The 18,313-nt window shown below is 40.3% G+C and overlaps 1 protein-coding gene across 1 annotated transcript; it reads right to left on the reverse strand.

Annotated features, from left to right (window-relative positions):
* Positions 1-5,330: 5,330 nt before the first annotated feature.
* On the reverse strand, positions 5,331-13,018 carry lhx1a (LIM homeobox 1a). Its single transcript, XM_042063779.1, has 5 exons — positions 12,122-13,018; positions 10,353-10,576; positions 9,421-9,698; positions 7,478-7,643; positions 5,331-6,190 (listed from the first exon to the last, which is right to left on the reverse strand). The coding sequence occupies exons 1-5, from the start codon at positions 12,349-12,351 to the stop codon at positions 5,811-5,813; spliced, it is 1,278 nt and encodes a 425-aa protein (XP_041919713.1). The 5' UTR covers positions 12,352-13,018; the 3' UTR covers positions 5,331-5,810.
* Between the last annotated feature and the right edge of the window lie 5,295 nt (positions 13,019-18,313).

Genomic DNA, 18,313 nt, shown 5'->3' on the forward strand with positions numbered 1-18,313 from the left:
TTCCATCACTACGAATAGCACTTGTTTGCGTGGTAAGTCACAGCAGCGGCCACTGCACCCGTTACCATGGCTTTATTAGTGCACTTTGACAGTGTGCATGCTGATGACAGAGTGACCAAGTGATGACACAGTTCCTGCACTACTGAGGCCCTCTCCCGACTGGACGCTCCCCTCCAGCTGAGCGTCTGTGTTATCGTTATGTGTCCCTTCAAAAACAGTGCCTTAAAAAGGGGCACATCCATACATTTGTCCACGCTCCTCATCTGATAAGATGAAGCGCAGATAATGGAGCCGCGGAGCTGCACATCAGAGGAGAGGGTAAACGCATCTGGTCAAACTGTATCAAACATTACTGTTGGTGTAGCAAGTGGCAAATTAGTCTGGCTGTTCCAGCGTGATTATTTTCTCATGCGTCATGATGAAAGCCCTCCTGAGGTAATGCTCTGCAAGACTCTGCTAACCCCCCCCCCCCCCCATTTCTCCATCATGTCTATATTCTCTTTTAAACTAGCCTACACTAAAAGCTCAGTAGTTGAACATAAAGAAGAGAACAAACACATGAACAAGTCATCAATTCAAATGATATCAGGGACATACTGTAAACATGCATGGACACACAGGGGACACACTTTTTAGATGAATTGTTAACAAGTACTTGCATGTCATAGTACAGTTACTATATGCCTTTATAACAGCACAATAATTAATAATATTTACATGTGTGTGTGTGTGTGTGATCTATTTAAATTCCCTCACTCAAGATTCAAACCTCCGATTGTACATTAATGGCATTCATGGCTGTTAGCTGTGTAGCTGGCATACATACATTAATTATTTACAGTATGGTATATTTTCTCTGCACAGAAAGCAAATAATGTGTTGTCAGTGTGTTGGGGAGGCATAAGAAGGCATGGTCACAAAACAAAATCTGTGTGATGGCAACGATACAACAATGACTGATTGTGACAGCTGCAGTTGGCAATAATTATGAGGTAATATCAGGTTTCAGTGAGGTTTAATATGAGGTTTCAGTGGGCATGCAAAGGTTAAGTCAAAAGCTGCCAAAATCAGCATAGAGATTTCAAATGGAAAGATGGTACCTCTTTTCCATGTCTTTTATAGGTAAGAGAGGGGGGCGTTTTCCCTTTAATTGCGATAGGACAGTAAAGTTAGACAGGAAATGAGTGGGAGAGAGAGAGATGGAAGCAGGATGGAGAAATGGCTGCCGGTTTCAATCAAACGCCAGCCCCCTGGGCACCTGGACCTGAATGTGGTATGGATGCTGCTGCTTGTGCTTTAATGTCCCCTATGTTTGTCTACATTAGATCCTTTCTCAACAGTACTCAGAACTCAATTCTCAACTATTCTCTCTCAACAAAAAGCTTACTATCATCCCCATTACTGCTGTCACTATTAACATATATTGTCTTTAAATGGGAGTTGTTGAATAACATTGGAACATGTTACCTACTTTTTATGCTATTTGCTTTACTTTGATATTAGGCAGCATTCAGTCGCCAAATACCACAATCAACAAGCTCCTATATATTACCATGGCAATCTATACCTGTAGTAATCATCATCAGCAAATGGGTGAATAAATGAACGAATGAACAGTGATTCATTATTATATATTAACTGCTATTCAGCTGTATAAAACACCTGTCTGAAATGCATCTAATCCATAGCAGTTTGTGTGTGTGTGTGTGTGTGTGTGTGTGTGTGTGTACGTGTGTGCTGTGACTTCTACACTGTGTCTGCGTTTCCTCCTCAGTACAGTGGCAGAGACAGTGAGAATATGTGCCCTTTTTTCCCCCAACATGGCATACATTCAGCCTCCCATTTATCTGTCTGGCTCTGATAGGATGGCTTTTTAACACACCCGCAGGCGAAAAATCATAACGAATGCACAGCCTGGTGGAGGTGTCCAGCGTGTTATCCTGCATGCTATTAGTGCTGTTTAAGTACCCTGCTTTGCAGAGATAAATGGTTTAGATTCAACATGCACACTAATGTACTGAATGGGAAGAACTGTTTGACCACATCATTTCCGCGGCTAACCTACCAAATGGATGTATATGAGACTAAACTGCAGTTAATAAATATGCATAAAATCCCATTTCTAGTGTTAAGACACTTACTGTTACCGTTGTTCATATAATATTCTAGGAGGAAAATAATAAAATATTATTGTTTATATAGATAAATCTGTTGAAAACATGACAATGAGATGTGGCTCTATTTTTGTACTGATATGGATGGATTTTTTTTCTGTCAAGGTCTAAATGAAAAGAGTGATGTTTTTCTCAGATTATTTCATATCTGGTGAATATTATTTACATTGTTCATAGTGATCTATTTGTATGCAAACCATTCACATTTTTCAATTTTGATTTTTCAAATGCTAACAAAGATAAGATTTATTTCAACCATCTGAAATTATTTCACCTCCCCCCACCCCCTATCTCGCCTCCAACATAAACAACCTCCACCTTGAAGAAAGTGTGTGTGTTTGTGTGTGTGTGTGTGTGTGTGTGTGTGTGTGTGTGTGTATGTGTTGTGTGTGTGTGATCTATTTAAATTCCCTCACTCAAGATTTAAACCGTCATTTAAAAACATTCAATACTCTTAAGGCCCCATTTATATTTAACATGACGACAAGGTCAGTCTGAACCAATACTCAATCTCCAATCAATATGGAATTTGAATTTAAAGAGCTGCGGCCTCTCGGGTCACGGTGCATGGAGCCAACGCCGCGGCTAAGCCTGGGGGCACCGGAGATCCCCGGCAGGCCTGTTTAACGTACACGACCATGATTAATTCATAGTGGATTAGGTGGCGGCCGACCGGCCGCACGGTGGAGGGACGCCTGGGCGCGCTCAGACTGCACCACATAGCACTGCGAGATAAAGACGCTCTCTCTCACTCCCTCTCTCTTTCTCTCTCTCTCTCTCTGTTTTTTTCCCTGTGAGATAGGAGGCTCCATTTGATACCCACATTTCTCTCTCTCTCTCTCTCTCTCTCTCTCTCTCTCTCTCTCTGACCTCTCAGCATCTCAGCAGAGGTGTTTTTGTTCCTTTGGGAGGAGAGATGCTCTGGTGTTTTTAACAGAGGTGTTTGGGTTCCTTTGGGAGGAGAGATGATCTGGCGTTTTTAACAGAGGTGTTTGGGTTCCTTTGGGAGGAGAGATGCTCTGGTGTTTTTAACAGAGGTGTTTGGGTTGGCCTGAGTTGGTTTGGTTTGGGTGGGTTAGGCTGGGTTATCTAATCCGAAGCTGATGAGATGAATATGGATGTGTACATTGCCATAGAGGATGATGTCACAGAAAAGTTTACATAATGACATTGACCTCTGAACTATATTTTTGCAGGTTGTTTTGTATCTCTTCAGCAAAATAGTCCCACTCTCTATGAGATGTGCGGGTGCTGTCCGGTACAAATGTGTGAAGAAACTCTGACTGGTCCAACATTAGATGTTTTATAAGAAAGATGTGACCTTTTTAAGACACAATTTTAGGTGTTAACTGTTGAATAAATGAAACATACTCCCTTAACTGCACAGTAGTCCAATTCTGAAAACAAGGTCTATTGCCACAGACAAAAAACAATCTGAAAACATTGAAGCTCTTCAGCAATTATCATGACACATCGATAGTTTCCATTGTTATGAAGGACAATCTACAGTATCCCACACACACACACACACACACACACACACACACACACACACACACACACACACACCCCATCACGGTCATTGTGAAAATGGGTCACCACTGATACTCTAGTGAGAGCACTGGAAATCATGGGGGGCAGATCCAGACGGGCTCCCAATCATTTGATTTGTATCATCTTCTGCTGTAATTGGGCCTATGGCACTCTATTTGTGGAGTGCTGAATAATGCCTCGTCAATTCAATTTTGATGTTCCGTTGAAGTACACTCGAAAATGTCTTTTAACTGTAATGTGAAAATGAACAGTGCGGACGCGCTGTTGACTGCACTGGGCGAGAGAGACTGCGCAAGAGATGCGGGTAGGTGTTCTCTCGAGAGAAATGTTTGAAGCAAAAAAAGCACGGCATCAGGAGCTGACAAGTACATACAAAAATGAAGGGAATTCATAAAGAGTTCTTGAAGAATTAAATACTCATATTACCTAAGCAAGGAGGAAATGTGGGACTAATTTTGCCCAATGAAAAACATTTCTAATCCAAATGTCATATTTTCTAATTTTATTAAAAACTCACAAATTTGTTAAACATGTTGTCTTTATACAGTGAATGGTCTAATATGCACTGGAGGTCACATAAGCTTAGGTTTATTAGGACAATAAAAGACATACCATGAGGGTTTGATATTTAAAGAAAGTTAGCAGCTGCTTGCTGCATATTTGACCATTAATTTTTAATAGTTTGGATTTTCCTTTTTAAGACACAAAAATAAAACTTGTAGGTCTAAGTATGTTATATTAACAATTTTATGAATGTGTTTTTTCAGCAGACTAGAAAATTAAGAAGTAAATACTTCTTAGCATTTTTTAACACTTACACTTTGTCTCAACACTGCAGATAATGGTGCAAAGCACTTTTACAGTATTTGTGCTATGTTTTTATTTGGCAACTGTCTACTTAACTTGTATTTTTTTTCCTTTTACATTTTTTTGTAAACAACATCTTGTACAAACTAGCACAGTGAACCACAACCCCAGCAAACTTGTTTTTTTCTTCATACAATATAAATAAAATCAATACAAAAGTTTGGTTGGTTGCTTGGAACATGTTTATCTGGATCAAGAGGTTCTAAAACATGGTTGATACTTTTTAACTCCTGAATTAAATATATTACGTAAACAGTTGACTGTTCTAAGTCCCTTTCAGACCCTTGTTAAAATACTTTTAGAAGGTAGACTTCATTTAGCAACATTTCAAGTTCTCTTCCATTAAATAAAGGGTTCACACTCCATACATTTTTTTAGCGTTTGCCTTTTGAAGGCCAACTTTGTCGGATTTGGTGGATTTCTTAAACACAAACAAAAAAAAATATCCAGATAAAGAGAAAGCAGGAAAAAATGCTTCCCCCCTCCCCTCCCCCACCCAGCCTTCAGAAACATATTTAGCGTCAAAAAAGATTGTTTAAGTGTCAATATGGCAGAGCCTTTGGAGGCGTAGAGGTCTGAGGAGTTTTCAAATAAGTACACTAAGTCTGACGGCTTCCTTCTATCTTGGGGGCCTACATCACTGGTGAGCACAACGCCAACCATCGTAGGTGTTTCTCCGTAAAGCTGTCGAGTCTTTGACAGAAGCTAATGGTGTGTTGTTGCTGTTTTTTTTCTCGAGTCCAGAGTGTTGTTCTCCAAGAGATTTTTTTTTTCCTGTTGATGCATGGAGTGTTACTGGAGGGACAACGCTGTGCTAGGCCTCTCGCTGGGGTCTTTACCAGGACAGAGCCGGGGGGTGGGGGGTGGGGGGGGGCGAGAACCCCAAAGGGGTCAACAACAGTCACAAATCAGTCTTTTCTGTGGTTGCGTCCATGTTCTGATTACGAAAAAAGAAAAAAAAAATGTATGAAGCAACTGGATATAAACACAATATCGAGACAAACGTTTATGACCACACTGGCGTCTGTTGACTTCACTTCTTAGAATATCTCTCACCAAAAAAAAGCAAAAAGAGTAAAAGAAAAATTAATTTGAAAAACAATAAATATGGATGCCCAAAAGAAACTCCCTCCCCCCTTTTTTCTGTTGTCCCAAACTCCTTTATCCCTCCACTGGGTTTGTCCATGTTTGTTTTTGATGAAGAGGGGGAGGCAGCTACCAAACAGTTCCTTCATTCATTTCTGAGGGGGGGTGTGACAGGTGGTTGTTGTATCCGCTTCCATTGAGCGAGAGCGAGGTAAAGGACGGGCTGGGACCGAACACGTCCGACGACATGCTGTGCAGCGGGCCCGGGATGCCGGGTTCGGGGCTAGGCGAGTCGCCTGGGTGGTGGGACATGATGTCGGAGAACCGCTGGACTTCACTGGACGGATGGTGGCCCGGAATAGGATGGTCCATGCCCCCGAGGGGAGTTCCAGTGGGGCCCGATGACGGCACGAACGGGAGGTCCACTGGGGTCTGGGCCTGGGAGGATGGGGGCCCCTGCGGGAAGAAGTCGTAGTTCCCACCAGGGCCGTAGTAGTCACTCTGATAATCTGGAGATTAACAAACAGGGAGAGAGGGGGTTACCACAATGAAAAGAAGAAGGACAAGTCAATTTTAGGGGCCGCTAAAACATAGTGCCTGGAGTTCCGCTGAAACAAGGCCTTACTGTTTTACATTAGTCACACTCCATGTAAGACTTAAATCAAAACTGTATTTGGGCAGGATGAACAACGCTGGCAAGAAATTAATTTGAAAAACCAGAACATTTTATCAGTGATTTTACCTTCTGAGACATAATTTCCAAGCACAGCGACTCACTATTTTCTAAGGGCGAAGCTCTGCTCCATAGAATATAAAGGACACTACAGAAATAATTAAATACTTCCATAAAAGGGAGGGAAGCTCATTGGAATTATTTCCCAGTAGTTTAAAACCATTTATTCATTAATTATAGCCAGCTTGAATTAACCAGTTTCATTGTTTGTTTATTCTCAAAACATGACCCTTTTATGACATGAATAGAGCTCAACCACCCATTACTTATAATTAACTAAAACAGTAATCTAGAAAAAGCATGTGTATTTAAAAAGGCTTAATAAAATAAAACAAATCAGTGAACTAAATAAACACTAAAACTAATTCATAACACGATTTTATAACTATCTGTAAAAATGTCAAAACAATAGCGACCGGAAATATTTATTTCCTGTATGCTAACATTCAGGTGCAGTTAAGAAAGAAACACTTAAGCGCTAAAGATGACACTGTTGAGAGGATCCAAACCCCTCTTATCTAACCTGTAGCCTCTATTAAAAATGACTTACTTCTTTATGATACTGCATTACATGTCCATTATATAATGAAAATAGTCTGGTACAGTTATACTTAGTATTTTTTAGAGATTTAAAGCCTTCATTTAACCAGTTATCAGTTATATGTGCTTTTTAAATATAGGCTACGCTTGTTATACACCACCTTTACATTGCGATCTCAAGTAGAGGAGGCATTTTTTTCAAGATAAAATCAATAGTAGCCTAACCTAAAGACGCCAGTGGTGTGACCAAGAGATCTTAATAAAAACACCCTTATTTTACCTCCCTTTGTTCTATGTTTCATCTCATAAAATGCCAGAGTCGGTTAACACTTCTCCATCCCATGGCTATAACAACGTCTAGAGTCGTCATTAAACGTCACCTTGTTTGATAAGCTATTACATGTTTCAAAGGTTTCCTGGAGCAGCGCGACAAAATGGAAACAAAGGTTGGCAATGACGTTTAAAATAATCTAACATTTCAGACCATTATGTGATAAACCCGTAGAAGTGAATTCATGCTTACCTCCATAGTAAGAAAACGGTCCGTTAGGAATAAGCTCTCCGGGTTCAAGCCGGTCCACTAGCGTCCTCATTCTCCTCGGACTACGGAAGAAAGCATGCCTCCTTGCGCCAAGGGCACTCAGTTGCTTCATTCTCCTCTCTTTGGACCGTCGGTTCTGGAACCATACCTGTGCAAAATACATTCAACATCAGCGTCCAGTAATCTAAGAACTAGTCTATGATTTTACGACATACAGTGGAGCTATTTTTACGTTTAAATGAATACGGTACAAGTTAGTCAAAAGACCACTATGACTTTTTTATGTGCAAGTGAACAGATGAAGAGGCATCACAACAATGTAAACGTCAACAATTTGATGAAACAATGACACTTGCGAATAGCAACAACAACAACGAATGATAATAGCACAATAATAATAATAATAATAATAATAATAATAATAATAATAATGATAGACAAAATAAGAATAGTCAAAATTATTATAATAAGCTATAATAAAATAATTAAGTTACAATAATATAACAATAGTCTAATAATAATGCCCAAAACCATGCCAAATAATGCAAATAGTAGGCTAGGCTAGGCCTTTGGCGAGCTTGCAGTATTATTATTGTTTGAGTAAAAGGCGCGTTAATATACTATACTTTTTGTCACGATTAATGTCCAGTAAAAGATTTCGTTCATTTACATCTATTGTGAGACATAACAAAAACAAATGTATATATTCTGTACAGTCCTTCGTATCGTTGTTTATGGGCGATGCACCTAATGACGCTGCCACCGTGCTCCAGTGATAACCAGTGACTGCTGATGTGACTGAGTGAATTCGTATTGCAGTGACAAGATTACGCCTAATTATCGTCACTCCAAGAGTCTCGGATCTAACCTCACTTTAATGATCTTTTAACCCTCCATTTACCCCGACTGAGGGCCAGCAGCAGGAACTGAAATTCTTCAATTAATACCTAATAGGTCTGTTGTTACCGACATATTAACCAGCTCCGCGAGGTTATTATTTGGTAATCTATACACTCATCCTTGAATTCCTTTAAGATAATAGAAGTTTACACTAACACACACACACACACACACACAAAAGACGCTCAATTAATCTCAAACATCATTTCAAATACTTCATCTTCCATCTCAGTTTCACGTATGGACATAATTGTAGGCTGTTCTCTTAATTGCAATTAATCTGCTCTAGAAGATACTCAAAGGCTTATGTAGTGGGTCTTTGGACATTTGCAAGTTTCAGTAGCCTATATGTATTTAGCCGTTGGCGCTCTTTTCAGTGCCCCTGAAACAGGCTAAGTGGTCAACAAAGCCAGGATACTGTCATAACATTATTATTATTATTAGTAGTAGTAGAAGTAGTATTATTACATAATAATAATAATAATAATAATAATAATACTTGTTATTTGGATATGTTACTACCTCTAACACAATCACTACTACTGCTAGTCTAGTATCTCTTTTGGTTTCCGAAGAAAGGGGACTGAGTGAGGCACATACGTGTTTCCACTTCACTGAGTGCAGTCCCAGCATGGCTAAATGTGGCCGCAAAACGTGATGGCAGGGCACTGCCAAGACACCCATCGTTTTCACCACACTCACGCCAATTGGCATCTCTTACCACTGCTTAGGCCAAGCAGAGAGAGAGATATACTCACATAAATAATTTCTTTAAAGATTATGTCTACGTAATCAAAATCACCCTGCTTCAAATTCGAATTTAAATGTTGTCTGGGAAAAATAAGAAATGTCAAGGTGCTAGAGGGAGCTTCTGTCTTTGGATAAAAAAAAAAATGCTCAAAGAAAGCTACCCCAATCAGGGTAAATGAATATGACAAAACAACACACGAAAATAACACCCAAAAAAGGCCAATCAGCTTTTGTAAACGCGATCCTTACTTAAATACAGTGCAAAATGACTGTACCTGAATGACTCGCATGTTGAGGCCAGTTTCTTGCGCTAGTTGCTCCCTGATGTGTCTTGTTGGTTTCGGTGTAGCAGCGAACGCTGCTTTCAGAGTCTCCAGTTGCTTGGCTTTAATTGTGGTGCGTGGTCCCCGTCTTTTCCCTCCAAGATTCTGGTCGTCATTCTCATTATTAACCGTTTCTTTGTCTGACAAATTGGCAATTTCAGAGTCTTTTACATCATCTTGTAGCTGGTCTTGAGAATCTGGAGATAAACTTGGATCACTGCAGGCGGTTACTGCACAAAAAGAGAAGAAAAAATGCAAATTAGTTGCAAATGTAGAACAAGCCAGGCTCTTGACGACATGTGTTTACTCCGTAAAAAGGTCAGTAAAAACAAGGATGAGGTAGGTGGCATACCATCTAGGATTTTATAAAAGGATATGTGTGTTATATTCACGCAAACAACACCGTAATATTGACACTGATATAAGAAAACTAGAAATAGAAAATAGTTTAATATTGGAGGTTTGGGTTCAACAGTAATTAATCATCTCGTTGGATCATGCAAAATGTGTTCAGTCATTATTGCCTTGCAGGGGAGGACAACAAACCAGTACCGAATTAGTATCAAATGTAATAAAAAGGGTAAAAGTACAAATCTGGACCGAGTCGTGCATCAAACCAAACGTTATTTAATCCAATGTACAGCGCACAAGTGGCACATACCTATAGCTTTTTATCGTTTTCAGTGGGACACTATGATCCCGAAATCAACATTACTGAGTGATGTAATTCGGTCCTGGGAAATGTAGAGTGCATATTATAAATGGATACGTCCACCCCCTTAATTGTGAGCTACTAATGTTCCTTTTCAAAATGGCGACGCCATCCCTTTCAATGCCCCCTCTACATTCGAGGGAGTCCTTGCCTCTGCCTACCTAAGACTCACCTGATAAGAGGTTTGCGTCTTTTCCATTGGTGTTGCTTAAATAATCTTCTTTGCAGACAAATTTGTTCTCGTCTATGATGTACAGTTCCTCTCCCGTGGAGAGTTGCTTGTTGCACATCATGCAGGTGAAACAGTTCAGGTGAAACACCTTGCTCCGTGCCCTTCGGACCAAGTCATTTGGCGAGATCCCCTGAGCACAGCCCGCGCACTTCGTCCCAAACCGCCTGGAAAGGAAAATAAAGGATGTTGCATTTCACTTTCTTGGAAAGAGAGAAAAAAGAAAACTACCCTATGCCTCTAAAACAAGACTTATTCTTTGCTAAACATTTTGTTGGTTGTGGTTAGAAACGATGTGCATGGGCAAGTGCAGATTGATTATTATTAGTAGTATTATTAAAATGCAATTTTAATCTCTAGTCAAGACAATGTAGGGCCTATCCATGTATTACAGCTTTTTTTTTTTAAATTGTGACCTAGATGCACAAATTATTATAATCCAGTTTCATGAAGCATATTTGTAAATAATGTGTTGATAATACATTTTCCAAAATTCCAAATGTGAGAATGGGCTACAGAATCTACAAATAGAACAGAGCAAGATTTTGTTCGTGGTAAAATACTGAGCATAAACATTAGCTAAGGGCGACGGCTTTACAAATAGATTATTTAATTTAAGGAAATAATCTAATACGCATATTGTAGGCTACAATAGCCCACACAAATTATGGGCCTATACCTGTAAGGAGCAAATATTGTTAATCGCCCTCTCTAATAGTGTGTATTCAGATTCCGCACGCTGATTGTTGATTCCAAGTCTGTGATTGCATTGTCTATGTGTTTCCTCTTCAAATTGGTTTATTATTCAAATCCACTTATCACATCTTCACTCGAACCCCGGCAAACACGGGTCTGTACAGACAGCTTGCCACCAGGCCAGGTTACACTTCCCTCAAGAAGCTTGGCAAAGTATTGATCCCTGCGGCTTCCCTGGCTGGCGATTCTTGTAAACAAAGTGTGATTTCCTTAAGACCCTCACTGCGAACGAGTGCACGAGTACACAAGCGTTTAATGTATGTGGTCTTTTGTTTAACATGACAATTCAAATTAACAAGCTTTTAATTAGGGGCTGTCTTGATCAAAGATTCTCCAATCGAACCCCCTGAGTCTTGATTTCACACCCCGTGTTTTGCATGGACTTCCCTTCGCGGAGTGTTACACAGACTGGGCAGCTGTGTATTTGGCCTAAACGTTTTGTATTTCAGAGCAACTGTTTTGAAAACAGATAGCAAATTGACAAAGAATAATATAGGCCTGTATGATAAAGTATTTACATTTTCGTAGAAGTCTGCATATGATCGTAAGATGTATTATTCGACGGGGTAATTGCATACACTAGGCCAGGCACACACATTTGAACAAAAATAACTAATTTACAGAAGTCATGTGGCAATTATCTCTTCTATTATTTATGTAGAAAACATGGTTCAAGGTTGTCTATCATTTGAACCATGCATATGTACTGCATATGATCACCCACACATTAAGGCTACACCATCCTATTTCTCCATAGGAGAGAGAAATGTGATTCTATGGGTGTGACAGGGCGAATGCCTGTCCATCTTACACTATTCCCTGAGACAAATAAAATGGTGCAGTACTCTAAGAATGTTACTGGACAGTGGGACGCATTCAAACGCATAAGGTGTAGGTACCCACTAAAACAGTTAAGGGAAAAAAATGAATGAAAATAAACAAGTAGAAGGGCTTACCTAAAAAAGTCGTTTTTGCAGTAGAGTTTCCCCTCTCGAGAAAAACATTTCTCTGTTAGATTACATTTGCACTCGCAGCATTGTACGCACTTGACGTGCCATGCTCTGTCCAACACATTGAGGAGAAACCTGTCCAATATAGGCCTTTCGCACCCAGCACAGTGGACCATCGTCTTTGGCTGTGCTCCCACAACTCTACCGTTGTCTGGACAACGCGAGTATCTGTTCATTCACGTTTTTCTCTCAAAACACCAATCAAGAGAGGTAAGATGTCGTATGCGTGGTGTAGAGGTTTGAGGCTCCTTTTCGCTTTGAAGTCCGGGTCAGGCTGAGCGAGCAGAGCTGTATGCGTCGGTGTCTCTCCTGTCACTGCCAGTTCTTAGTAGGTCTGTAAAGGTCCAAAATTGGGTAGAGGATGACGGGCTGGGTATTTCTCGGGGATGAGGTAGTACCAAAGATCCTCCTATGTAGGAATAACAACAATTCAGAAAAAAGCAAGAAAAAAGGAAAAGCCAGCGCGCGCGAAAAATCAAGCCTCCACGTATATGCCGCCTAAAATGTAAGCATAATTTCGCATCAATACGTCACCGTGATCATCAAAGTGGGACAATGATGAGAAAATGATGTGTCTAAGTCAGTCTTGTATGGCATCAAATTTTACAGCACAGCTTACAAGGCAAGGCTAACAAACAAGACACGCGTGCCCCCAAAACACATGAACGCACTTAGACATCACAGCGTATCCACACTGTTGAACACCGCCGGAGAAACAGGACGCCGTAATATCGCTGAAAATCTGCGTTTTCCCTCTGCCTTTTCAAATTTCCTTCAGTTTTTAGAAAGCGAGGTTATAGAGTGCAGGATTCGTGTGACATCTCAATGCAGGATTGACGCTCCTTGCACAGCTCTCAGTATTCTGCATGTTCTTGAAAGCACACGAGCCATCCTTATTCACAGCCCCGTGACGTAACGCGAGGCGGAGGCCAATCAGCACCTTCCTGTTCAAGTAACCATTAGCTAGCCCCTCAAAGCTTTACAGGCGCAGTCTGTACTATTTATAGGGAACAGAAGAAACCAATTGTCAAAAAAATCCAGAAACTGTCATATCTTTGTTAATGTGGACATCAGACAGAAAAGATATAGTTCCTCCAACTAAAACAGCGTAATTATCTCGTGTTTGTCTTTCCATGGAGGAACGAACATCAAGATGCACTCAACAAGGTAGCTATGCCGCTTCACTTTTATTTTGCAGCGAAGTGGTGACTGTGTCACTTTTGCATAAGTGGGGCCCATGTTTAGACATATATTACAATGTAATTAGCTGCAGTTCATCCAGCTTGGTGTCTATAGCTGAGTGAGGGATTTACGTGAAGAGAGCATCTGCGAAACGATGAATGACAAAGGTGTATCGACTTTGAACTAATATTAGTCTTACTAAGACTGCTAAAGCGACGACAACAGACTAAATTGGTGGGACTGCTCAACTTCTTGAAAGGTGGATAGCGGCGCTTGTCATTTCTCAAGCGATATGCAAATCGGGAATCAAATTCCACGTTCACGATATTTTGTATACGAAGACGGCTGTATAGAAGGAGAAAAGTGGTATTGTTCTTTACCGGTATGCAGTCGCGAGGGAACATGGGGAGGTAAGTCTCCTAGGATTGCCATTTATTTTTGGTATTCTGGACGAACTATTTAGGCTACAAGCTTTTGCATTTATTTTTTCTGTTAAATTGTCAGGATACAATGCCCTCACGCAATCCAACTGGGCTGTTTTGTCGGCTGTTAATTTATACTAGGCTATTACACATTATTTAAGACTTCATTGCAAGCTCCTATTAAGGGGATTATAGAGTAAATTGCATTGATTGCTATTATCCTATCGGGTATCCATCCTCGTAACCTTAGTGATTACTCTCCCTTTGGTCTTTTGTCTAATGGGAGAAAGTGAAAGACGAAGAGGCTCTAAAGTTTACAGTTGACCAGATCGCCCTGACAGTTTTTGATGGCTCAGACACCTTTGGATATTTAATTAAGATGAGCAATATACAGGAAGTGTTAGCATTGCGCTTCAAAAATATCCTTGTATTTGGTTTTTGCCTACATGTACAAGTAAGTAATCATGGGCACGTGATTGCTTATAGAGACATTTAGAGTAGACGAGAACACTCTCGCGCACAAGATGTGTTAGATAGGTAAGAGTCTCAAGTCATAATTCATTTGGCGATTAATTGTAAGCTATAGTAGCTATTGTGTCAGATAATTTCACAAGTCTGGATATTGCTTAAACGACATCTAAACACAATCATACACAACTTGAAAAGTGGAAAGGAGAACTAGTAAACACAACTCAATGCTTTTATTAAAGGAGCAAAGCCTAAAAATAAAGGTGAAAGAAAGGAAAAGATGATAGAAAAGGAACTAAGTGGAATTTGTAGGTTTCTTGAGACTTCAGCATTATGTTACTCTGAAATGGGAAATTGAATAATTGAAAGGTGAGAATGGGAATGCCTAATGGCATTGACTGATGCTCAAACCATGTGATCATAAACGGCTGAACGTTGCTCCACTAAACGTCTTCTGACATCACCACATACAGCACTAATTATAGGGTACACTAAGCTCCAAACAGCACATCCCTTTTAACACACACACACACACACACACACACCTCCCCCTCACCACATAGCCTACAGCCCCAGCCACATACAGCACACATACAGCACACACTGTCTCGCCTAATGATGGACATGGCACAACCTTTGCTCCTTACATTTTGCCTATGTATATTGCCCAAACGCCATGGTCTGGAGGCTGGAATCAATACCACCTTCAACGTGCATGTGGGTGCTTCTCATATAAAACAGGAGTGGGTTCGGACAAGGCCGTGGATGGCCCTTACTGTGACAGCTGCCAAAGAGCGTCTGGGGAGTGCTTTCTTTGACTGCAAGACCCTTAGATGACATGTGTTTCGTGAAGAATACCAGATAAGAGAGATGAACATGCAGCATATTTGCGCCTGTGCATCTCTCTCTCTCACACACACACTCTCTCACTCTCTCTCTCTCTCTCACTCTCTCTCTCCTTTGTCAGACCCTGCATGTTGGGTCGACCTCCCAGATGAGCTTTCGTGTCTGTTTGAGAAGTGTGCGCGTGAGAGCTTTTAATTCACGTGCTAGCAGCTGGGTTTATTTCCACCGGCTTCAGAGGGAAGGACAGAGGCATGGGTGGAGAGAACTGCAGAGGTCGTTTGAGAAGAATTTTAACAGTTTGGCGACAGAAATGGACAACAAACGACACCTCAAGTGTCAGGAGACTGGCATTATTTGTTGGCTACCCATTTAAAATTAAGTTTGAAATATCTCTCCGAGATAGCAGCATGTTTATGATTCCACAGATGATATGAATTTGGATACACAATTTTGCTCTCTACAGACGCATTTAAAGATAGATTACACTCTCCTTAATGCGGACTAAAACAGCCATATCTTACCGTGGTACTATTGAGTTTGGATCTTTCGATTTGGGTGTCTTGCTTGTTTTATCATCCACTGATATTTTTAATGATGGGGAGCCGTGGACTTAAATCCACAGGACACATAACACATTTAAAAAAAAAGATTCCTTGGTTATTCCTTCGTTAAAGTTTGAAATGTGCAACTTCATTAGCCCACTACGAATCCTTTACGCAGTAGCCTAATTCTTGCCATGTTTTACACATTTTGTTTTTATCAAAACCCAGTTTACTGGTTTACTGACAGAACTGCCTAAAACATTCTGGAAGACATTTCCAAATGCAGATGGTGAATAAAGACACTTCTCACAGCAGCATCCACGGAGAGAAAACAAAACAGCATTTCACATGCATTTACAGAAAGGGGAAAGGGGCTGGTGGAAATGCTAGAGGGAGCTATCGATCGGGAAATGGGCAGCAGCAAGAATTCCCTGCCAGTCCCACCAGTGAACGTCTTACAGCGCACATCCCCATTTCAGCGTTGATACAAGTGACTGTCTTCAGATTTACTAGTGTTGGCTGTCCTGAATAAATGAGGTTGCACTATAGTTTTTAGTATCCTAAGAATTGTATTTTCCACGTAAAGTATTTTTTTTTAGTTTAATTTAATTCAGTGCTTCCCCGTTGTTTATTTCTTCGTTGTAACATTTGAGCATGTTAAGGAATCAAACAAGGATGGGCTGTGATGGCTCCTGTCTATCCTTAAGTTCAAGTTCAGCATTTAATAACTTTTAACGAGTAGGCTACGCAGTTTTGCTGCCTACCAAATTGACAGAAAGTAGCCTATTGCACATGAAAATAATACGTGAAACTGATGAGACTGTAATTTGCTAGTAACGTTACAAAAGTTTTTGCATCATGAATGATACAATAACGAAATATGTTATGCTATATGACATTGACACAGGGATTTTACAGGTTTATGTATTAAATATCAATCTTCTATATTTTTGTATTTTTAATACATTGTATCAATAGAAGTGTTTCACATTCCTTGGACATATTTTCTGTTAACACTGATTTGATTGATTTTTTTTCTCACATTGATTTGATATTGATGGACGAAAGTGGTAGAAAAAATAGGCTAGTATTCTGTCTAAATAAAATTATTAAATTTGTCATAAATATATTATACATGATTTCACTCGCTCGTTTTTTGTATGCTGTGGATTATCTTAATGACAGTGAGTGAAGCAATATCATGACTTCGCAATTTTGACTGGTTGAGTGTTATTTGATCACTGAGGATAGGCTATCCAATCTATTTTTTTTTTGTGTTGGTACGTGACCTTACCCCAGCAAGTGAGAGTGGGCAGTTCAGTTTGTGATCGTTGGCCGTGCAGACTCTGCCGTGACTCCGGTAATAAAGTGAGAAATATTACCCCTGACTTGGGCTTTGATCAGCTGAGCGCACCCGCCGGGAGCCGTGGGGCCTAAGGCCGTCCTCTGCATCACCGACCCCAGCATTTCTAATGCGCGATTCCTGCTGCCCATGCAGTTATGATGGATTTGCCAGTGTAATTAACTAAAACTCAGGCGACTTCACTTTTGCCATATTTTTGGCATTAAGCAAACATAATGCCAGCAAATTGTAGACGTGCATGCATTCTCCAAGAGGAACTGAAAAGGCCTAGCCAAAAAAACCCTCTCACGTCTTTTCAAATGACTGAATACACTTTTACATTTAGCTCAATATTCTTGAATAAACATAAACGAATGATTACACAAATCATACACACATAATTAGGTTAAATGCACACGCCAATTGGGAGATGCGAAGACAAAAAGGTTTGAAAACTTAAAGGCATCTTATAGTTATTATGTCCAGGCTAAATTATTTTTGGATTGGACATTAATGCAGGATGCATAGATTAGGTTATGCTATTTGAAAATAAATCATTTGAAAACGTTGGAATGAAATTAAATACAAATATCCTATGTGTTTAAAGCATCTCTACTGGAAGCATTATACGCTACCTCGTATCCTATGATCATCTTCTATGGAGCAAAACATGGTATGTGTCGATTGCAAAGAGAAAAAAAAATATTTTGTGCATTTCTTATCATCAATTATTTTTCTTTATTTGTTTTTTTGTTAAAGATTGAATAATCTTAGCAGTGTAACAGTAACCTATATTCTAGATAGTAGGAATACCTACAGGTGAAAAGAGAATGAAAAAGAGGCTCAGAAGGCGACACATGCCAGTTCTTTGTTGGCGGCACCTTTCATGTAAAAACCCACGCCTATTTTGACCCCACGCCGATTCACTGTCACTTCTATGCTTTTTGACTTACTCCACGTGAATCCGTGAGGTGAGGGATAAGGCAACCCGGGACTATCCAAATAGTCACGAGACTGCTATGATGAAGCATGCGGGTTGGGTTTCAGTCATAAAATATGTCTTTATTTTCACAGTGTGGACGAATGGGGAGATGAGATGGGAGCGACCAGGCCTCAAAGCGCACTATGAAGCCATCCACTCGGATGCAGAGGGGTTCGGCGAGGGAAAGGTGCTGTGCTCTCGGTTCAGCATGCCAAAAGTGATTAGGGAGTGAGCCTCCACTGAAACCAGACCACAGCAGTATCTAGCATTACGCAGCGGCCGTATTGCTTCACTACGATCTCACTGACCCCGCCATTGCCACCAAAGCAAAATATTTGACATGAAAATAAGAGA

The sequence above is a fragment of the Alosa sapidissima genome, chromosome 15 (assembly GCF_018492685.1).
Source record: "Alosa sapidissima isolate fAloSap1 chromosome 15, fAloSap1.pri, whole genome shotgun sequence".
Classification (NCBI taxonomy): domain Eukaryota; kingdom Metazoa; phylum Chordata; class Actinopteri; order Clupeiformes; family Clupeidae; genus Alosa; species Alosa sapidissima.